At 45.8% G+C, this 23,423-nt stretch overlaps 1 protein-coding gene across 1 annotated transcript in view; it reads left to right on the forward strand.

Annotated features, from left to right (window-relative positions):
* AATF (apoptosis antagonizing transcription factor) overlaps positions 1-23,423 on the forward strand; it is a 47,982-nt gene that overhangs the window by 9,010 nt on the left and 15,549 nt on the right. The window contains exons 5-10 of the mRNA XM_027660319.1: positions 9,690-9,804; positions 10,148-10,349; positions 11,356-11,520; positions 12,264-12,347; positions 21,735-21,802; positions 23,015-23,095. Of these exons, the coding sequence (XP_027516120.1) occupies positions 9,690-9,804; positions 10,148-10,349; positions 11,356-11,520; positions 12,264-12,347; positions 21,735-21,802; positions 23,015-23,095 (715 nt within the window). The remainder of the gene's footprint in view (positions 1-9,689; positions 9,805-10,147; positions 10,350-11,355; positions 11,521-12,263; positions 12,348-21,734; positions 21,803-23,014; positions 23,096-23,423) is intronic.

A 23,423-nucleotide genomic window follows, 5' to 3' on the forward strand; every position in this document is an offset into this window, starting at 1 on the left:
GGCACCTCTTAGCCCTTCACCCTGCTTGAGGTGGGGTGTGGTGAAGGAAGCACAAAAGAAAGGTGAAACAAGGGGGGAAGGAGTGTGGAACTACACGTGAAGTTTGCAGGAACTCACTGTTCAGAATTTACTGCAGCTGGTTCATTCAGCTCAGAGACAGTTGCTGGATAACTTGTGGTGTCCAAGGCCAGGTTGGATTGGGCTTGGAGCAACCTGGGATAGTGGGAGGTGTCCCTGCCCATGGCAGGGGGTGGAACAAGCTTTAAGATCCCTTCTAACCCAGGCCATTCTGTGATTCTGCGATAAGTTATTCCCTTAAGATGTTATGTATCTCAGGTGCAGCCAACAGTTGCTATTCCGTGAAGTTTTATTGGAAAGAAGAGCTGAAAGGAGAACTTGGAAAACTCTGCAGGGTTTGGCAGGGGCTGCTCAAGGCCGGGTCTTTGTGGCCTTCTGGGAAATGAAGGAGTTGTGGAATTTTTGTTCCTAAAGCTTTGAGTGACCCAGAAATGGCTGTTTCTGGGGTGGAAATAGGTGCCTTTGCAGGCAGTGTGCTGGGAAAGGGCTGTGCTCCCACCTGGAGCTCCCTGGACCTTCATAACAATTCCCTGTGTTGGGCCCTGGGTACAGCAGGTTGGTTTAACTGCTCCCGTGACAAATACCTGTGGCTTGTGACTAAACAGCACATTTGTGGACAAGGCCTCTTAGGGCTGTGATTAAGAATCCCACTTACATTCATTGCCAGCAGGAGACCTCCAAGGATGCCATGTGTTCTCTGGTTTTACATTCTTGCATATTAAACCTTTCTGTATGAGTGCTTCACACTGAATATCTTCATTTTCTTCTGGTTCTGCAATATTTAGTAGACATTCAAGGCAGAGGGATAGATTGTTGTTAGTGTCTGTTCATTATATGTTTGTATGTTCTCAGTGTTTAACAGAGGATTTTTGTTGGGTTCTGTTAATCCCAGTCTTTAAAAAAATATATTTACATTCTATGCAATGTCCAGGTAAGTCATGTTGAATAAGCTGATTAAGCACAGACTGACATTTAATCAAATCAAGCCCACTTTAGGTACCAGAGACCCTGTTCCACTTCCTGTGAGAGAAGATGTGCCTGGCAAGGTGTCCCCCCCTCTCCTCTGCCTCACTCCTCACCTGTACCTGGCTGTTGTTGGACACACCTGGTTAGAGAAAAGCTGCCTGATGAAATGTTCTTTATTGACACAGGCTTGGAATTTTTCAGAGAAACCTGCAGGAATCAGCTGTCAATAATTCGCTCATTATTTTCTTATCATCTCCATTCCTGAATTGCTTTTAAAACTATAAAATATATCCATACCTACATCTGGAGATGTTAATGCATTAATACAGAGCAGGATGGGTGTCACAGGGGAGGGGGGAGGAACTGAGGCACAGGCAGATTACACAGTTTCCAGAGGCATAGAGCAGTTACAGGATTAATTGGTGCTAGGCAAGATCATGGACTTAAATATATTCTTGCTTTGAAGATTTTACTGGGAGCCTGCACAAATGTGTGACAGTAGAACTGGGTTTCAAGCCTGAGTGTAAATTATTGTGATCAGATCTAGCCCACTTAAAACTGGTAGTTCATTTTAATTGAATTGTATTAGTCTGGACACTTTATGAATACAGAAAACATCGGGCTTGTCAATTCATGCAGGGCTGAATGTGATTTAAATGGATGTGGATGCAGGTGTCCCCAAATTTCACCTTTTCTCTCTGATCTAATGAAGAATCTATTCAGCTCTTTTTGGGACTTTGCCAAAGCCTGTTGACATTAATGAAGACTCTGCTCTCAACTAAAATAAATGAATGAATCAGACCCTTTTTCTCTGAATTTTGTTGCAATGATCCTGTGCTGTGGAGAGCTTTGGGCGAGGACTGGGGTCAGTGAGGATGAGCAGCTCCTGGGCCAGTCTGTGCAGGTACCAGTGAGTGAGAGGGGAGAGACATGAAGTGAGAGGCTTTAGAGAAGGCACAGGACTCGAATTTGGAGCTCTGTTGTTGTGGGAATGTTTGGTCGGGTCGTGGGGTCCGTGATGCTTTTGTGCTTGTGCAGAATTTGGGCTGTGAGAGGTACCAGGAAAGTGTTTTGTGGCTTTTGTCATTCCCATCTGTGAATTGTTCAGAAATTCTAGGTGGGAGGTGGTGCAGAAATGCAAGACATTTGTTTAACATGCAGTTTTGGGCTGTTTTCAGGGGAAAAAAAACTCTTGCCCTTCCTCACGGAGTGCCAAGGCTTTTAGCTTGTGGTATTTAGTATTTTTGAGCAGAATTGTCTCCTCTTGTATAGGTGTGGTAAAATAAGTGCTCCCATTTGATAGGTGATCTCCATAGCCATGTGTGTTGGACATTGAGGTTGTTTAAGGTTAATTTGAAAGCTGCCTTAAATTCTAGAGCAAGAAATGGTGGGACAATCCCTCGTGGGTGACCTGATACACCTGAACTCCAGACAGTGGGATTACACCACACTTGATCAGACAGGTGCTTCTCAGGATTAATAGCTAATTAAATTGAATTTAGCTAAATATTTGTGCATGTTAGTCTGTATACAGCACAAACAAGATGCAGGGAAACAAAGGCTTTAAAAGTGTCCAGACAAGCATGTGCAAATGTCAGCTAACTCGGATTAATTGGCAATTGGTTACCTTGAGATGGAAACTCGGTGCTTGTCATGATAAATATAATTAATGGCCTGGTATTATATGGGGAGGTCAGTCTAGATGGGCTAATGTTCCCTTCTGGCCTTAATACCCAGATAACTATGAGATTTCACCTTTCCTCTTCCTTTCTCCTCCCTACCCATGTACTTGGGGATTCCAGCCTGGCAGAGGCAGGAATGTGTGCTGTCAGCCCCTTTCCATTTACAGTAATGTAAAACATCAGTTTTTATAAATCTCATTTTACCAGCCCCGTCCCCTCCCTGCTTTGGGCTGATATCAAAAGATGATGGTTGAGGGGAATCAGTAGAGCATGAACTTCATGGAAGTGTTTCTCTTTCTCTCCCTTCTCAGCTCTCCCCCTCCCCCAGCCCTCTCTAATAAAACCCCTGAATACCCAGCCTTTATTCTGTTGTTGCATCTAGTTATTTTCTTTACTTTTAGCAAACTCATCTGTGTCTGATCCTGTTGTCCTTCCTGTCAGATGCAGCAATATTGGAGTGAAAGGGCTAAATTGAGGCTCTGTAACTCTTTGGGAGTCAGCTGAACTGCTGGTGTGAAAGGGGGGTGCAGCACTGGCTCCTTTGTGCCCAAGGAATACAATTTTCCCCTCTTGCAAAGGCTTTTGCATCATTTGCATTCCAATGGAACCAGCAAATTGGGCCTTGGTGTGGAGCAGACCTTTGCAATCAGCAGCAAAGTCTGCCTTTTTGGTACTGTGGTTTGATAAAATTCCACAAACTCAGTGTTTTGGGAAGCGTGGCGGGAGCATCCCTCCCCTATTTCCCCAAATTTGGACAGATTTACAGGTGCTTTGTGCTAGGGTTGAGCTGAAGTCTGTGAGAAATGTGTATGTAACTGCAACACCTCTAAAAAATCACCTCCTATCATTTAATCTGGGCTGGCTCTTGTAGCTTCTGTGTGAGGCTTGTCAGCAACCTTTTATTGCTGTGCTCCCTTGGCTTTGGGGGCCCCAGGACATGCAGGGGTGCAAAGCTGAAGCTGGGGGAGCCCTGCCTGCCCCACTGTCCCTCCTGCTGTTCCTTGCACAGTGGGAATTCCAGCCAAGCTGTTGTCCAGAGCCCCATGTTTAAGATGCGATACCTGGAGGAATTCCCCCGCCTTTTCCGGGCTGGGAATGTCGTCCTGCTGTTGGGAATATAGAGCAAGCTCCAAAAGTAATACTGACAGACTTCAGAATTATGATACACTGGAGCTCCGGCGTAATTCTTTGTTGAAGAAGTTAGAGGCCTAAAATGTTAAGGCTTATTGTTATTCCGAGTTGATAATCTCTGCCTTGCTTTAATAATTTTTCCTCATGCCTGGATAGCCTGCGAGTTGCACAATAATCACTCACACAGCTTTGTAATCAATGCCCAAAGTAATAGGATTCCGCTGGCCAACGGCAATTAATAAATTTGTGTCTTTTTTAAAACACTAGCAAGTCGGGCCTGAAATACGACTGACTGGCTTTCCTCATTTGCATATTTATTGCAGTGGAAAAATTCTTGCCGAATGATTGATGTTGAGCCTGCCTCTTGAATTCCAAACAGCACATTATTATGAAATGAAAAATGCCGGCCATACAGTTGATTAAAGTTGAAGACAGTGGAATCGGTGTTTTTTAAGATTGTGGGAGAATTAAAGGCATATTTTAATAGATGTTGACAAGAAGTGAACTAACAAAAGCAAAGCAAAGGATTTGCTTGAAAAGATTTAATCAAACGTGTTTCGTGGGGGATTAATTGCTGGGGATGACTAGTGCAAGTGGCTGGCTGGTGGATTTGAATGAGCAGTATTGTTCCGAGGCCAGCGGATCGAGGGCCATTTTGACCTGGAGTTTAACTCCTGTCCCGCAGCCCTTTGAAAGGAGCGAAAATTCCCCCTCTTCATCTGAATGCTGGCATAAACACCCGTACCTGATAAAGATTCTCCTCGTTATGTGCAGCTATTAAAATAAAAGAGGTTGGATTCCTCTCCTCCTTCCCATTTGCATAATGTGGCCGGCGCGCCCAGCTCGTGTGGCAGGGACGTGGGGACTCTCTGTTTGGACTCTGTGGGAACACAGGGACTCTGTGCTGGCAGGGGGAACGCTCCCAGTATTTGGCAGCTCGGATTTTGCTCTGCATCCCGTCGTTCCAACACCAGCTTTTGTGTGTGAGCACTTCCACAACCTGTGGAGGTACATGGAAAATGAAAAGCCAGCACGGCGATGGTATTCCTGTGATGCCAGATCCTCAGATTTAATTGAGGGGAAAAAGTAGTTAATTCCTGGTGTTGGCATGGGCTCTGAAGTCGAGCTGAGGGCTGGGCAGGCGCTGGTTCCTGCTGGCACATCCTGGAAGGGTGTTCTGTGTGTGTTTGGATATGATGTGTGCACAGCAGAACCCAGGCTGGGGGAAGCACTCCCACAGCACTGCCTTGCAAGGTACCACATGGAGCAAAAATCCTGGGAGGTTTTCCCCAATTTTAGGATCTCCTTCCTTACCCATTGCACTCGGAATCTCCTGGATTGATGCACCAGGGTCAGGTGGGAAAGAGGTGCCTGGTTGAACAGTTTTGGGAATCCCAGGGCTTGGCTCTGTGAACCCGTCATGCTCCAAATCTGCTGGATGGGTGGACTGGGGTTAGACAGGGAGGAATGTGCCCAGGGGAGAAGTTTTGGGAATCCCAGGGCTTGGCTCTGTGAACACCTTGGAAAGCATTGAGGCTCCAGCTTTTTTCCATGGGCTCAAAGCTCCCTGCTGCTCCTCACCAGCTGCTGCTCTCCACAGCTGCTTGGGAAGATGGAATGAGACCCCATTTTTAGAGGTCATGGAAAAGAGCACAGATCTTTTCTTGTGCAGGAAGCTGTGGGAATGCTGGAGTAGGAGCATGGATGAGCACTGAAGCCATCCTACATGGCACTGTGTGGGCTTCCACAGCAACTCTGTGTGTGGAGAGGATGGATGAGGGGGGAGAGCCTGAGGGGTCAGTCCCCTGGCACCAGGAGCCCTCCCCAGTCCAAGGGGGTGCCACCAGCACAGCCAGTTTGTCCATAACCACTGGCATTGACAAAATTGATTTTTTGTGGTTTGAGAGCAGCAGGACAGATTTCATCTCTGGTGGGTCTCCTGACACTTTGATACATGGCAGTGCTATCCCTGAATGGAGCTAAATACTCCAGGGCTGCTTCCTGGCTGGGTGGAGGGTATAAAATGAGAATGTGTGAGGTAGTATTAACAGAAAGGCACACTTTGATTTACTGGTGCTGGCTCCCAGCTTTCCTGGTGGATTGATATGCTGCCTGCTGGATCTGGAAGAACTTTCTCACCCCTGTACACAAAATGAAGGGGCTCCTGTGGACTCTCAAAAGTGACTCTTACAAGTTAGTGTCTTCCCACAGACACTCTGAGTCCCATTTCAGCTGGAAGTTTTATTCAAACCACGTTTGTTGTGTTCTTGGGGCAGCTGCAGATGGATCCCACTCAGCATCCTTTTCTCTTTCCCAAAGGGCAGCTTTGGGAAAGGTTTGATGGAAGGAGGGGTTGTGTGTTGTCCTGGGGTTCATTTGCCTCCCCCACACACAGAGTTTGAGTTGTCTGGGGGGATTTTAGATGCCATAAAGGGATCAGCTTCCTTAGTTTTTAAGGCAGTACTGAGTCACCTGCCCTCACAAACAACAGGTTGGATGTGCAGAAGTAACTCCTGGAAAAGGAGACAGTTTTGAGATCTTGCTCACCGATGATTTATGGGCCAGTGTTAAAAGTGTCAGTTGTGACACTGGTGTTGATAAATAAGGTGGAATATTTACCCCAGCACGTTGGAGAGCAGATTATAAGGGATGCAGCAAAGCTGCCAGCACAGAGTGGGAGAGAAGGGGTGAGAAAGGCACCAACTGGGGTGAACTGTGCCAGCAAAGTTGGGTCGGGAGGGTTTCACATTCCACAATTTCCAGCTGCTTTCACAGTGCTGTGTCTGCAGTCACTGACACTGTCCCGGGCACTGTGCTGGGAAGAACAGCTGGGAATAAGCTGTTGGCATCAGGGTCAGGGGGAGTAGGGGCAGGGCAGTTGTAGAGTTAACAGCATTGTTTCATCCTTGGCTGGTTTGTGTCATTACCTTCTCGGTCCTGGAAGCTTTATAAACAAAACCATCAGGGACTGCCCGGGACCTAACACAGGTCATGGCAGTGGGAGATCCCTGCTCCATGGCCAGGGCTGGCAGTGCCTGTCCCTGAGAGGTGTCACTGGCTTTGTTCTGTGAAGGGAGCAGGAGGGACAGACCTGATGGTTCTCACATGTGAAAGCTGTGAGTTGGTCACCTCAATGTACTGGGGCGTTTGAAAGCTCGGTGTTTGTGGATGTTTTCTGTTTAATTGTGTGTTTCAGACAAGGAGCAGCATTACAAAAAACGTGCTGGGGGGGCAGGTAGGGAGAGCAGGAGAGTCAGTGTCCAACTGCTTTTCCAAATGGCACAGTTTGCACCCCTGAAACAGTTCTGTTTTGTGCTGCCTTTATTCACAAATGGGTTCAGACTCTTCCCCAGAGCAGGGGTGTAAAGGCAGACAAGGGCATTAGAGGGAAGGGAAGATGAAGAGCAGACTGGGAAGAAAACAGTCCCTTCTGGAATTAAACATGAAATGGATAGGGCAGGGCTGGATGGGAAAGGAGCAGGGTGACACTTGGCTTCTGAAGTTGAGTTTACAGCACACTTAAGCAGCCAACAGGAACAATGAGAATGCCATGCAGTAATGCTATTAAATGCACAAGGACTGAAAACACGGAAATTACCCAGCTGTAAGAGGCTCCTGATGAAGCCACTGCCTGGAATAATTAGCCCTCCCACCTGGTTAGACGCACAGTCATTGTCTTCCCTGCCCTCTCCATCCCCTTCACTCCAAATAAAATTGCTCCCCATCCCCACTTCTGTTGGGGTCCATATCTCATAGCCTGGGGGAGCTTGAGCCTGTCTTTATTTCCTTGCCTGCTTGCCGTGGCCCTGCTATACCCCAGAAGAGCTGGAGTGCTACTCCAGTTGTAATTGCCAGGATCAAAGCTGCCTGGGGTGCATTAGCACTGCTGCTGGAGGAGAGGCAGCGGGGAGAAAATAAACAGTTTTGGAAGCTCTGGGGACATTTAGCTGTGTTGCAGGCAGGGGGAAGGATTTTGCTGGTGTAAGATGTGCACTCAGGCCGGGGTGGGGGCACTTTGCTTTTGCAAGTGATGCTTTGGCTGCAGACACGCACAACAAATGCATTTTTTAAAGGGCTTTTGTCTGTTTGTCTCGTGGAATTGTTTTGATGCTAACACACGTCTGATTTACAAGTGCAGCAAACCTAATCCGTTAATAGGTTTATATAGAGGAGTTGTCAGAACGTATCTATAATGAACCCTGGGCTCGGGGAGGATGAATCCAACAGCTGATCTGCAACAAAAATCTTAAAGCATCTTCTCCTTGACATTCCTGTTACTGAGGTCAGGCCGTAATTTATCTGAAGATGGTGACAACTGAGCAATATCACAGTGGTAACACGCGGGAGATTGAGACCTCTGAGTGTCTGGGCTGATTTCTGCTGGCACTGACTCTGTCTGGCTGAGGAAGATTTGCTGTTCACTCTACCCATGATCTCTGTGTCCCCCATTAAAAAAAAAGAAATAAAGAAAAAAATCAAGTGGCAAAAAGCTCTCTCTGTTCTTTTGTGCCAAATACAGAGAAGGAGGTTTGGGAGTTAAGCAGAGCAGCCCCACTGGTTTCGTGGCACAGGAGGAACCAGGGGGGGCTCTGGGGAAGTTCCACCTCCTGCCCTCCACACAAATCCACGTGCTCTGCCAGGCAGAGTGAGTTCAGTTTAGGTTTTTGGGTAGAAGTGTGCCGAGTGTTTTACCTGGGAGAGCTGACCCTGGGACTGATGTGTGGCCATGTGCAAAGGGAGAGTTTGTGTAGGCCCAGGCAAACACTTGTTTTCTATGGCAGAGTTCTGCAGGGAGGCTTGTTGATTGCCACAAAAGAACTATTTTTAAGGAACAGATACTGTGACAGTGTGCAGTTAACCTGTCCCATGGTCAGCTGCAACTCTGTGTCCTTGGAGAACATACAGTCATTGGAACAGACACTGTTTTTTCTCCATCTGCATGGATACGGGAAAATGGTCAGGGGCAAAAACCTTTGGATACCCAGCATCAGATCTACATTCAGGATCTGTGTGTGAACACCCTGGAGTGCAACTGCTCATCCCTGTAAAACTCACCTGTATTGATCATTTTACACCTCTCCACACCAATCTTTTCTTCCTTTTTTTTTCTGAGGATCTCCAGGCCTTCAGTTCTACTTTTTAGGTCAGGATCTTCTCATTAAACTTGCCAGGTCATTGTTCAAGTGTCCCCCATAGTTCAGATCTTGCTACACTTAATTTTACTTACAGTCTAAGTTCTCCTCCCTCCTGTGTGCTGAGCACAGCGATGGTCAAAGCCCTGCAGGAGGTTGGGGTTTGGTTTTTCTTACAACATGCACATTGTGTACAAGAAGGGAAAGTCAGAGGTCAGTGTGGAGGGCCTGTACATATGTGCATTTTCCCTTGTGTCATGTTATTCAAATGAGTCTTGCTTCTGCTGCAGAACTTAACACGGGAGAGAAACGAGTGAGTCAGCAAAAAGATTGTTGTCACATGTGTGTTGCTTCTTTAGGATGTTAATCCTCCAGGCTCTGCAGTGGGAATGTTTGTGGATGAAACATTAGATCAGTACACTCCCAATGTGCAGCCAGGCAGATGTTTAGAAGGCAGTTCTGCCTCCTTTCCTCCCTTCTTAGGAAAGAAATGTTCTCCCCCAGCGTGGTGGTGTTTGACATTAACAGCCATAAATCAGTTTGAAGATAAAACCACATCTCTAACTGATTATAGACAAACAGTTAATGGGACATGCAGTGGCTGCGGCAGAAATTCTGATTCAAGATGAGAAACTAAGCACTGCAAAGCTGAGTGTTCACCAGGAGCAAGAAATTGTCACTTGTGTCTCTTGCTCTGCAGGTTGTAAAACTCTGGAGGCCTTGCTGAAAGTACTGGTGGAGCTTCAGGACGAGCTGCTTTATCAGTACCCAGGCACGAGGCACCTGGTGGATGGAAAGCAAGCAAAAGCTGAGAGGTAAATACAAAAATAGGCAAGATATTTCTGAATCTTTCTGAATCCTTTGTCTCCAGCAAACAGGACAATGCACAGCCTTCCTGACCACCCTCACCCTGCTGTTCTCTCAGTTGCTGCTGTATCTGGGTGACAGATACTCCGGTCAAATGACCATTTGAATTCCTTCTGCCTTGTGGGATGTGTGTTATGTAGTTTTTCTGATAATGGAGCACGGGCTAAACCGTGGGCCTTGTGCCAAAACCACCACCACGGTGTGGAAAAAGCCGGTGGTGGAGGGGCCACCGAGAATTCACACGTTGCCTTAGAGAGGTGTAGGGTGTTCAGCCTGCGTGTTTTGTTCTAGTGAGGATGAAATCCCGAGCAGTAGCGATGAGGAGCAGGTGGATAAGGCCCAGAAGAGGAGGAGCCTCCCCAAGCGAAAGCTGAAGTTTGAGGACTACCCCGAGTTCATCGCCAAGCGCTACGCGGAGCTCAGGCCCTACCGGAACAGCGTCCTGCAGAAGTGGCACGACAAGACAAAGCTGGCAACTGGCAAAATGGGAAAGGCAAGTCTTGGCTTGTGTGTGCTGACGTGCTTTTGTTGAGCAGAGATTTGGGGAACAAGCGCGAACTGAAAGAGAGGAAATTTAGTTTTGGTATGTGGAAGAAATCCTTCCCTGTCAGGGGGGTGAGGCCCTGGCACAGGTTGCCCAGAGAAGCTGTGGCTGCCCCATCCATGGAAGTGTCCCAGACCAGGTTGGATGGGGCTTGGAGCAACCTGGGAAGTGTCCCTACCCATGGCAGGGGGTGGAAGGAGATGAGCTTTAAGGTCCCTTCCAACCCAAACCATTCCATGATTCTATGATTCTAAGTTTATTTGGAAGTTTCGTATCGTGAATGTTCCAAGTTAAGCTGAGAGGTAAAGCAGCAAGAACTAAATACACAGGGACACGCTTTTCCCCAGCCTTAAAGGAGTTTGGAAAGGAGCTCAGCCCTCACATATCAAAGGCATAAGCCTTTTGTTTTGAGCAGACAGGCAGAAATAACCTTTTCAGGGACAAACGTTTTCCCAAGTTTGGGGAAAAACTCTTGGTTGGTGTTGGTGATCTCCTGACCAGACATCTCACCACAGCCAGTCTCCAGCAGCAAATAAACTCTGTGAAAATGCCACTGTTGCTGATCTCCAAGCTGTTTCTGGTTTCTAACAGAACTGGGGCCTTTTGTGGCTCTCCTCCTCTGTGGAGTGTACATTTAATACAATGGGTAATCATTTCACCCGGAGATCCAGGGTCTCCTCACATCTCTGAGTTAGTATTAATCATTGAGAAGTTAATCTGAACCAGAACAGCAAAGGCATTTTATTAAGCCAGGCGTCAAGTTGCCTCAGGTTGGGAAGGGAGAGCGAGGGAGAAACAAATAAAAAAATCCTAACAGAAATCCCTGCGACGCAACCCAAACCCCCTCCTCTTGGAATGCTGTCTGCTTATCCACTGACATGGAAAGATAGGGGAACATTGCTGCCTTGAGGAAAAGCTTTCTGCATTATCTGACACTGGTTAATGCTGTTTGCAGGGTTTCGGTGCCTTCGAGCGCTCCATCCTGACTCAGATTGATCATATCCTGATGGACAAGGAGAGATTGCTCCGGCGCACCCAGACCAAGCGCTCCGTGTACACCGTGCTGGGCAAGCAGGAGCAGGAGCCCCAGCCAGCCCCCCAGCCCGGGCCTGAGAACTCGGTAAGGGGGCCTCGTTCCTGTAACTCGCCCTGCAGCAGCGGGGAAACTCTGCCCAGCAATTAGCAGAGGGAGCGTTCTCCTTCGTGAGAGATTTATGGAGGAGACACCTGAGCGTTGGTTCCTGCGGTGTAACAGCTGAGGAGAAGGTGTAGGCATTTCAATCCCGGTTTTATGGTGTTTGCATTATCTTCCCTCCCAGTTCTTGACAAGGTTTGGGCTGGAATTGTGCCCCTCCTGTGCTGGAGGAAGTGATGCTCACTAAATCTGCTTTTCGAGGCTACAGAACTTGCTTTTTATGCTGCAGTTCAGAGTCTTTAACCCAGAAAGTCACTTCCAAAATTGTACTGCATATAACCTACAGAATACATTAGTGGTAAGTCTGTTATTAATTTAGTATTTAAGAATGAATAAATACTCAATTCTGAGAGATCAGGTAGAATTACTGCACTAGCAAGATGTATTTTTGCCATTACATTAAAAATATCTGTAGTATTTTGCCAGAAAGACTTTGCAGAGTCCTATTTATTTCCCAGTAAAGGTATCATAAATCTATTTTGGCATTGGCAACGTTTCTGCCTTACCTTTGAATGTATTTCTAGTCCTTAAAAGCTTGTTATGTTGGGAGTTTTCCTCCATTCCTTCGTATCATCAAGTGTGTTTACAGGCTGCTGCACGTGATGTCGTTGGAGTTGGGGACAGAAATATTCACATATGAGCCTTCAGTATTTCCTTTGTGCTTCCAGGAAGTGCTCCCTCCCTCAGATTCCAACAGACACCTGAAGGACATAGATGAGGAGATATTTGATGATGATGACTTTTACCACCAGGTAGGTGATGGTAAATGTGTGGAATTATGCCTCCAGTTGGTTTTTAATACTTACAGAGGTAATGCAGTTGGTTCTGTGCTCTGTATTTCTTGGGGGACTTTGCTCTCAGTTTTTGTTGTAGGGGGCTGTGTGAGCTCAAACCTGGCCCTGCTGCTCTGGGGGTGTCAGGGCTGCAGGGTGAGTCTGAGCCTGTGGTTCTCCCTGGGGAACGTTGCTACACAGGAGAAAAAAAATCACTGAATTCCCTGAAGGTGACTGTTCTCCCTGGGCAGAGTCCCATTATGAAAAACAATCCTAGTAGACCCTCAAAAGCACTGAAGTTACTCCTGTCTCAGCCTGAATCATCTCACCTACCAGCTGAATGGGAAAACTGCAGGGCTTCTCTGGCACTTCTCTTGGAGTCATTCCAGCTTGGATCCGGGCCAGTCATTCTTTTAATTTGCAAAATTCTTAGAAACAAGGAGTCTGCACCCAGTGCACAGAAACCTTGTGTTTGTAGCTTGTTTAAATAAAGACAGTGCCAGCTTTGTGAAAAATGGAAGTTGTCACACATTGAGGAATACGTCACTGTAATTCCTTCCCCAAGGCACGAAAACCTGGGTCTGCTTTGATGATCCACAGAGAGCTTGAACTTCAGCACTAGACAAATATCATTATATCATTAGGAAGGCAGAAATTTTTGATCTGAACAGTGTTCAGAGTGTCTAGTGAAGTGTTAGGGCAGTGGAAGAGAGCCGTTGCCAGGTGCTCTGGTAACTGATTTAACCAGAAGCATTTGAATTCTTCCAAAATTTAGGGTTTCATGTACAGAGCCAGGACTAGGGGTGAATGAAAAGGGGTATTAAATTGGTAATTCTTGTCTGTGTTTTACCAGTAGGAAATACAGAGAACTTCAAACATTGCCTTTTTTTTGCCCTCCAAGAAGGTTTCCAACACACTTCCAACCCTTCTGCTGTAGATGTCCCAAGAAAATTTTTGTAGATCTCTCCTGCTGCAGAATCAAGACAATTTGAATATTTAATGTTTGTGAGGGATCTCCTCAGGGCAGTCTGCCTTGGAGCCAGGATTGCATTCCAAGCTACAGCTCCTCTCCAGGCTCTGCATTTATTGTAGGCGCCTCTCCACTGCTGTGGGTTGAGCAGCATCTCTGGGGCAGGGGAGGATGCCAGGCCCCCCTGTGTAGGCTCTAAATGGTGATCAGAGAGTGCCTGTCTTGTTGGGACCAGAGATTGAAAGAGCCAAATCTGTGAGGTGGAATTTGGGGGCCGGGTGGGCCCTAAGAACAAAAAACAAATTAAGTCAGTGTAACAAAATCATGGACTGGTCAAGGAGAAATAGCTGAGATTGACAATCCGTGGACCTGTGCAGAGAAGGTGCTTATTGGCCATGAAATGTTAAATTTTCAAAAGAAAAATAGCAATAGATGAATGGCCCAGTCTTCCCTTCTAATAACTTTAACTCCGATAAATCGTGATTTCAGAAATATGACTAGTCCCAGCTTAGCTTTTCCCCTCGCTGGTTAATTGGGGTGCTGGGGTTAATCTAAATTAAAACTTAAACTAATAGAGGTCATTGAGGGAAGAGAATCACCTGAGTAAAACAAATGGGTCTGCCAGGCACAACTGTATCTTGGCCATTTCCCAAGAGGGAAGTGGCAGCAAATTGGAGTTGTTTCAGCACTCGGCAGAGGTGAAGGATGGGTGACACGGGTTTAATGCGCGGCACCTCCGGAAGCATTCCAGATTGCATTCCAGGCTGGACCAACTGCTCCTGGATAGGAGCAGGACCAGCCAGCAACATCTGGCAGCACAGCGAGGGATGGGTGCAACTTTGGGAACCCCATAGACTCTAAATATGGTGCTTAGCCTGGTGCAGGCTTTAATCACTTCCCACTCCTTGGCAGCGGGCTCCGACAGCTCATCCCGGCCTCGTACATCACGCGCGGACATCTGCTGAGCCGCCAGGCAGCCACACATTCATTTTCCTTTCTTGCTTGGGGTTTTTTTTAACATCCTCCCTCCTTCTCTTCCTCTCTCCTTCCCTTCCACCCTTCTTCTCCCCTCCCATCCCCACCATGCTTCCTGGGAGAGATGATCCGCACAGATTCCCGGTGCTGGTGGGGACGCAGCCCCGTGCCAGCCGCCACCCAGCACCTGTCCCACTGGCCTGGTTAATGTCCCGTGTTCAGTGGGGTTTGGCAGAGATTGGAGCTGTGGCCAGTTCAGTGATAAGGCTGGAGAAAATGGCTGTGTGTTTTCTGTCACCTCCCAATTAAATGAGATTCATAAAGTGCTTTCCTTTATTTGTCAGGGCGCTAAGCCGGAGCTGAACGCGGCATTCAGAGAGGGGAGAGTGCAGCACAATAGAACTGACAAGGCCCTGAATGGGTTTGCTTTCACGTGGGTCATAACTGTGCAGTGCTTTTGTGTGTGTGTGTGTGTGATTGCATGTGTGGATATAAATAAAATGTAGGAAAGGAGCTGGTTCTTCAGGAGTGCTCAGCAGCAGCGCTGGTTGTCGGAGCTGAGGGTGCTGCCAACCTCTGGCCTCTGTGCATTATACTGATTGCAGGGTGCATTTCAAGACCTGCTCTTTTCTTCCTATTTAAATCTACATCCAGACTTTTCTTTTTTTGGGTATCGCTTTCATTTTTCTAAATAAGATTTTGTAACTATTAATTTATTTTGATTACTGCTTAAAAGGTAAACATTCGGATAAAGAATAGCACTGGAAACCAACTTCCTCTGTGTGTCAGTGGGAAATTAGGCAAGTAAAAATGAACAAGAGCTGATAAATGTGCACAAGTTAATGATAACAGAATAAGTAGCTATACTGTTTTATAATAGATTATAATACAAAACTCGTTAATGAATATGTTTTTCTTGTGGAAAAACAATTTTCTTGTCCAGGTCTTGATGTTCAGTAGAATTCAGCAGGTGTGTCTGGGGGAATTTTTTGATGATTCAGGACTTAACTCTCTTCTGCCTGTTCATCCCACTTTGCCCACTTCTCCTATTCTTCACTTGTTTTATAAGCAAACACAAAATTTTTATTGTGCCCGTGTTGAATAGTGATGGAAAACTGATCTGAATTATGCAAGTGAAATATTTTTATTTGGGTGGCACTGAGTGGGAATAGTTAAACTGTTTCAGAAGGATCCTCATCACTGGCTAGAGCCAGGTTCCTTTTCTTTTAAAGTCTCCTTCATACGTGGTTTTAAGGGAAGAAAAAGGCTTTTTATTTTTAGAAGTCATATTTACGTAGAATTCATTACAGCTGATATTGCAGCATTAAGACTTAAAATTCCAGCCTGCTACCAGGGAGCTGCTGGTCTGACATGCTACAGTGGAGATTTTATTATTAGGTTGAAATACTCCTCTGGTAAAGGAGAGAGTGGAAATTGCTTTATTTCCAACAGGAATTAGGTTAGTGTTCATATGCTAAGTGTTCCACTGGTAGCAGCTCTTCCCAGAACAAATGTTCATCATTGATGGCAGCAGGTATGCCTAAGGAGAATTGGGAATATACATAATTCCTTTTTTTCTGTGCTCTCCTGCTCCCTCCTCCCCTGGTTTTGGTTGTGTTGTACGTCACTGTGTTTTATAACAACCCACAGTCACCAGCCTTGCTCGTGGGCACCACAGCTTCAGAAGCTGAGAGCAGCCAAAGGGGATGGGGAACATCCAAGGAAACACTAAAGACTTCCAAGAGGGGTGGCAGCAGCTTGCCAAGCAGGAATGCCAGTGGCTGGGGAGGAATGTCATCCCTGCACACAGCCTCACATTGGCAGAACTGTCACTGCCTGGGAGTCACCCCAAGGTGTGAACAGTGAGGAGGAGACTTAGTGCCTTCCTTACCTACACCCTGACTGCTTAGGGAGGAGCTGATCCTGGAGAAAATGCTGGTTAGCTGTAGGACTGCTGTCTTGCTTTATTGCTGTCCCTGTGGAGTGGCTCTGCATGTGCCTGCCCACTCCTGCCCACTCAGTGTGACACTTATGCTTTTACAAGAGACCAAGAAATCTCACTGATTTCCTTTTTCCTGTCCTAGAATCACAGACTGATTTGGGTTGGAAGGGACCTTAAAGACCACCCAGTTCCAACCCCCTGCCATGGGCAGGGACACCTCCCACTGGAAGTTTCCCCCAGCTTTAATCTGAGTAACACAAAATAAACCTGCACCTCTCAATCTCTTGCTAAGATACTTCCAGATCAATTTGTTTCTGTTCTGAGTCGTACTTTTGTCTAAATCCTGTTGTGTGGTTCTTTAAATCCCACTATATCACTCCTTAAATCCCACTGTGTGGCTCTTCAGAAAACTTTACCTGATGGGGTGAATTTCCCCTCCTGTCTCAAGCAGTTTCCTGGGCCCCTTCCTCTCCCAGGAATTTGATAATGCCATAAACAAGTAATTACTAATCCAGTGAACTATTAAAAGTCGATAATGGTGAAGAATAGAGAGAAGACTGGCTTTGTGACAAGCTGGTTTACCTTAATTAAACCGGTGAGTGATTAATATGGACAGCTGATCTTGTGGCTTTAATTAGATGCATTTAGAGTTTTGTGTGAATAAGAGATGTCTCGAACCATCCCACAGGTTAATGGCAATACAATACTCTTATCACAGGCATGTATCTTTCAAATGGCTGGGTAGATGGTTAATAACACGTTTTAAAGCTTGATTTGGAACTTCTCTTAATGGGTTATTAGAAAATAGGCAAGTCTGTGCATCTTACAGAAACCTGAATTTGAATAAAATGGTTTTCAATAAGAGACTGTCCACTGATTTCGTCTTGCAAATTAAGTTTTTGTAAATAGATTTCAGAAAAATAAATTTTAAAAAGTGTTTCAGGGGGGTTTGAAGTAACATTTGAGCTGCGGTCTTAAATTTTCTCTGGTGTTGGTAGAAATCCAAATGGTGTTACACTGCTCCTGAGTGGGGCTTGAAAGGAGAAAAGGAACAGCTTGTTTTGTACCTCCAGGCAGAACTCAGGGCAAAATGTTTGCTCAGTGAGTCCTGGGCTAGAAACATGATTTATGCTGTTGTTGCAGGATAAATTCATATGATTCACCATGTCTCTCGGAGGACTAAAGCAGAAGAAAGTTAGATTGGATAGTAATGAAAATACTTTGATAAAATGCAGCTTTCTGTTCAGGAGTGACTTTGCATTTTCACCAGGAGGGAGAAAAAGCATCTGGTGGTGCACATCTTCACTTGGACTCAACAAATTGCATGTAGCTTTTCTCTTTTTGTTTCCTACAGTGATTTTGTTAAAAACCCTGCTTTTAAACTGTTAAAAAAGACCTGCACCCCACAGTAGTTGTGCATTCACTGTCTCTAGCAACAAACACCCATTGAGCTAGGAAAGTCCACATAACCATTTGCAAATATTTCAGAGTTCCTCACTAATAAAGTGAATATTTTTTTTTAGGAGTGACAGAGTGTTCTAGTAAAGTTAAGCAGCTGCTGGTAAACCTAAGTCTGGGTTTCTCCCATTTTTCTCGTTGTTTCAGAATCCACAGACAGTGGAATCTTTCTCTGTTTCTGTTGCTTCCAGCAGGTGACTGAGCTGGGAGAAGCAGTCCAAGGCTCTCCTTTTCCATTGTGTGCAGCTGTTTTCAAATGAACATTGTCAGACCTGTGTGATATTATTATTATTATTGAGTCAGGGACCCTGGCAGAGCTGTGCTCACCTCTGGGCACACCTGACTGGGGGAATTCAAAGACACCAGTGCCACTTGCAAGACAGAGCAGGTGCCTTTGATGCACTGTGGCACAAGTGACCCGTGCCTTCCCTGGCTTTTCTGAAGGTCTTAATAACACCAGAGAAAAGTCATTCCTTTTGTTCCAATTTTATATCCAAGCTTTGTAAACTCGAGCCCTTGATATACTACAGATGGACTTTCTTTTTTAATTTGATTTGCTCTGTAAGGTCTGAGACAAGTGAGCCTTTTGTCAGGAGGCTGATTTCAGCCATCCTTACCTCTTTGTCTCAACTGGAAATTCTTAGGGGTCTGCAAATCAGAAAGGTCAGCGACTGTAGTATTAGAAACACTGATAGATAGTGCATGAAAATGAGACCTAACCTCTAAAATGAAAATTGACCTCTAAAATGAGAAATGAATCTCTATTACCCTTGAACAACACCCTGATGGCATTTCTAAGTCCCTCTAATTTCGTGCAGTGTACTTTGTGTGCATCTCTTTAACTGGCGTGGAGAGGGGGCCCTTTAGGTTGAATCCTTTAGAAAGCACTTCCTGACTCTGCTGTGGGTTGTGGGTTTTGGCTTTGGTGGCAGCCAAGGCAGGTGAATACTGATGGTGTTCTTGTGGGAGCACTCTGGTCTGTGTGAGTAGCTGTGGATTGTCAGCTCTGGTGTGCTCAGGACACAGGGCAGTCAGCTCCCATCTCCAAACTACCCCAAACCATCTCCAACCCACCCCAAACCATCTCCACGGGCTTTTCTTCCCTCGTGTGGTTGGTGGTACCTGGTTCTGCCTGGGGAGTGGTTGGGGTGGTGTTATTGGCCGAACTCTGTGGAGTTCAGAAGCAGGCACGTGAGGAGCTCTCTTGGCAAACATCACCCCTTCCTTCTGGAGAAAACCAAACTGGGATTAGCAACTTCCTTCTGCTCCACGTCGCCCGACACAGTTTGTCCTTCTGGTTCCAGCTTTCAGAGTTGGCAGCTGAGCTGCTGGACGTGGCTGTGCTTCATTGCAGTTGTGTTTGCTTCCATGGGAGACTGAGCTGAGGGTTTTGAAGTTCAGGGAAGATGTGAAGGAGGGAAAGCAAAATAGGATCTGTTTCAAATCAAAGCCTTTTGATGCCGAAATTGCCTAACTCAGACTCAGTCTTCACACATCAGGGCTCAACGCTGATAGTGATTTACTTACACTTCCTAGTTAATAATTAGACATTGGGAGACACCATATATCATTCCTAATGGAATATATGGGATCCGATGAGAGTTTTCTGTTTTGACTAATAAATTTTAACCAGAATCGCCAAGCTTAATGAAATACTGCGGCTTCGGAAGTGTTTTAAGTCTTGTGCTGGGAAAACAGTGTAGCTTTATTCAGTAAATGAATTTATCATTCCCTCTGTATCCCGAGCCCTGGCTGACTCTGGAGCAGGGGCTGAATGCAGCACTCTGAACTAGAAGGCGGAAAACTAATCAAATCCTTAAAGACCAAAGGCAGCGAGGCCTGGGCTGACTTTTTCAGTGGTAGCCTCTGGCTACATCCACTTTTATTTTAGTAACCATTGTTAGCATGATTTATAACTTCAGCTCCAGACATATGCTGTTTAGATGTAACAAGATGCTTTGCAGCTTTTCTTCCTATTTCCTAATTTCCCTCTTGCTCCTGCTTTATTTTACTTCTCCCTCGTCTTTGTCGCCCTCTGCTCTTCCCAGCAGTGTCCCCAGTCCTGCAGTTGACACTGTTGTGGAAGAACATTTGGAACAGTGGAAGACCTTGTCAGTGCCAAGGCCAACAAAACTAGTACAGGAACCTGGCCCAAAAGTGCATCTTAGAGTCGTGGAATGGTTTGAGTTGGAAGGGACCTTAAAGCCCATCCAGTTCCACCTTCCACTAGCCCAGGTTGCTCCAACCTGGCCTTGGACACCTGCAGGGATGGGGCAGCCACAGCTTCTCTGGGCAACCTGTGCCAGGGCCTCCCCACCCTCACAGGGAGGAATTCCTTCCCAATATCCCATTTAAACCCACTCTCTCAGTTTGAAGCCATTGTTCTGACCAGGATGGGTGTAGGTGTAAGGTCTTGGCAGCACTCCTTGGTCTCCCAGTCTGTGGATTTCTGGGCCACCAGGCCAGGAAGAGCAAGTCCTTGTGGAAATGTCCTGCTGCTCAGTTCCCTGGGAGCGTGGGATGTCTGTGTGTGACCATCTCCATGTGCCTTCTCTGCTCAGCAGTTTTCCCTCTGCCTCGTGCCGAGGAACAAGATAAGAGGAGACAGTAAACACACCTTAATGCTGGAAGAGGAAGAAACCACTAAAACCTCTCTGCACCACTTCTCACTGCTGTTCCAACCCTCCCTCCCACCTTGCTTTTGACAGAATATTGACTAGAAACCAAGATCCCATTTCTGCTTAGCCTTAAGGGCAGCTGTTTACAGAGTGGCAGTGTTACACAGGTTTACTGTGTCGTATGTCTGTGTAACACTGGATTTGGATCTTGTATTTAGCTGCCAGAAGTGACTGTGATGAAGTGGGAGAGATAAACTGATAGATTGTGTGCCAGAAAGATGTTGGGAATCAATCAGATAAACAGGGCAGAGAAGTAGCTTGCTGTTTTCTAGTGATAATAAAGCAGTGGCCTCTCTCCTGGAATTTTTTAATGTAATTGCTGCAGTAATGATCTCCAAAAATAAGCAAATAGAAAAAAAAAAGTAGTGGCAGGTTTTTAATTATGTTTGAATCACTTTTTTTTTTTTGGTAATGTGATATATGCCCTGAAGGAGAGGAAAGTATAGGCTGGAGGAAAAGCATCCTGCATCCTTTTTTCCCTACTGTCTTTATGGAATTGCCTGGACTCTGGTTTCCAGGTGGGGCTGTTTCAGGTGCTTCTGAGCTGAGGCAGTAACTTCACTGGGTGGTGAAATGTTGGCATCTCTAAAGCAGTCAGTGCCCCTCAGTTTTGGAGGGTTTATTTCTGTTCTTGGTGTTAATATCCTGGCTGATACCCGAGGCACAGCACGTACAGCTGACAGTGAGTGGTGATAAACATACAGCACCAGTCAACTATCCAAAAAGGCTGTTCACAATATTCCTTGGCTGCAGGAAGCAAAAAGGACAAACCCCAGCCCTCAGGACATGAAAAGAAATAGAAAAGCCTGTTTGAGCATTCCTGCTCTAGCTGTAAAAATGATTTTGCTGTGCTGTTCCTCAGAGTGAGTGTTACTGCCCAGCAGGGCTCAACTTCTGTTGGGCAAGTGCTTCAGTCCCCCCCTGCCCTCCCCAGACAAAGTGTGGGGTGAAGCCTGTGGGGCTGAGCTCTTCCTGCAGTTCTGCCTGTGTTGAAGGGAAGACTGAACTACTCCTGGGTCCATCTGAAACTGCACAGAGACTCTTTGTGGTGGCCTTCAGTGTTATGCCCCAGTCACATACTCTGTGGGGATATTTTGGAAGAGGGAGATGACCTACACTTACTCAAACTTTTATCATAGCCATTGGCTTTTTCCCTTGGAAAGCTCTGAGCAGAGGAAGTGTTACAAAGCCTCGGGTTTGCCTTGAGGTTTTCTAGGGAGTTTCAAAAACGAGGCCCTTGGGAACCTGGCAGCTAATTGTTAATTCTTCTGAGAAACCTGTGGGCCTGTTTGCATTGACGTGTCCTTACTGAGCTGTAAATGGGAATTTTGTCTTTCTTCCAGCTCCTCCGAGAAATGATCGAGCGTAAAACCACTTCCCTGGACCCCAACGACCAGGTAGCAATGGGCAGGTAAGGAGGGAGTTGTCTGTAACATCACTGCCTTCATCCCAGCACTGCATTCCAGCAAAATCACCTGTGGGCTTCCAGTCCAGTTCATTGTGGAGCGAAAAATACTGAGTTAATCTGGGAAAAGCATCTGGGTGTAAGAAATTGCCTAAGAAATTATTAAATCTGTGTGACATTAGTCAGGAAGCTCATCCCCTGTAACATATTCCTTAGTTATGGATCACACAGTCTGACTTTTAAGCTGTGCCTTGGTTTGTGTGTGATCCCCTGGAGATACTTCCCAGATATTTCCAGGTATTTCTGTCTCTCCGTGGTTCGTGCAGCACTGAGGGAATCCATACCTCTGGAATTTGGCTTTTTCTCTTTATGAACTCTGACTTGTTGTTTTAGAGAAACAAACCTGTCGTGGTGTCAGTTAAAGCAATTCCTCTGTATTCCTTCTGCAAGAAAAGATTCTCTGCAATTAAAACAATATCAGGGAATGTTTCCTGCTTGCAAAAGTAAACTGTAATTCCATGCAGGGAGGATCTTACTTCTCTGTTTAATTCTGGAGTAAGAAAATAAAGAACCTTCCAAGTGCCACTTAATGAGCAGTGTACATTTAAATAACCACAGGCTCTAATTTGGAGAAGTGTAAAAGCAAAGGAAAGCTGGGAATGCTGGAGTTGGGCTCTCCCCTGAAACAACTCGTGGGGGTACATTTGGAGAGGGGAAGAAAATGCATCAGGGAATTTTGTGATGGTGAAACGACTTTTCTCTGTGTAAAATATTACCCAGATTTTAGTGCAACTTGTCACTTTATTTTGTGTACGTCTGGAATATTATGGAAAGCTATTCACTATAATTTAACATGATATAGACAAAATTGCTTTTAAATAGTGATTACATTGTACATTTATCTGACTTTACAATAAAATAGATTACAGTAATTAAGATTATATTAAGATTGCAGTAATTGGATTTTGCTAGATTTTTTCCCTGATGTCGAGTTTTCATTGTATAAATCAGGTAAGATGACGCTCCTTTTAGTAAAAAAAAAAAAAAATAAAAAATAAATTTATAACTAGGAGAAGTTTTTCCCTGCTGGAAACTTTGTTGACTTGATGAAGTTCTGTTTGAGAAGTGGAGCCTTCAACACAGTTGGGGATCAAACAGTGTTTCTAGAGGTGTTCAGTGGCTCTAAGATTTGTGTACCTGTTGTTTTCCATTCCCCAGGCAGTGGCTGGCCATCCAGAAGCTAAGGAGCAAAATAAAGAAGAAGGTGGACAGGAAAGCAAGTAAAGGAAGGAGAATCCGGTGGGTGACAAGCAAACACGAGTTGTGATTTGGCCAGCTTAGGTCTGACAGCACTGCCCTGGCTCTGGGATGCTGATTCGTGACTTTTAGGGCAGGATTTCTTGCTCTGGGGAATCCTGATGTTCTTTGAGCCTGGAATAAGGGCTTGGTTGGTGCAGCCTGTGGGCATTGCCCCGATCAGTCTTGGCAGGAGTGTTTATTGGTCTCAGGAAACACCAGAGAGAGGCATCCAAACATCCCTGAGCAGTTTGAGACCGTAATTTCCAGTGAAAGCCAATAAACACCTCCTGTGCAATATATATTTCACTGACTAAAACCTGGACAGCAG

This window comes from Corapipo altera, unplaced genomic scaffold (assembly GCF_003945725.1).
Source record: "Corapipo altera isolate COAL_440 unplaced genomic scaffold, ASM394572v1 271, whole genome shotgun sequence".
Classification (NCBI taxonomy): Eukaryota; Metazoa; Chordata; class Aves; order Passeriformes; family Pipridae; genus Corapipo; species Corapipo altera.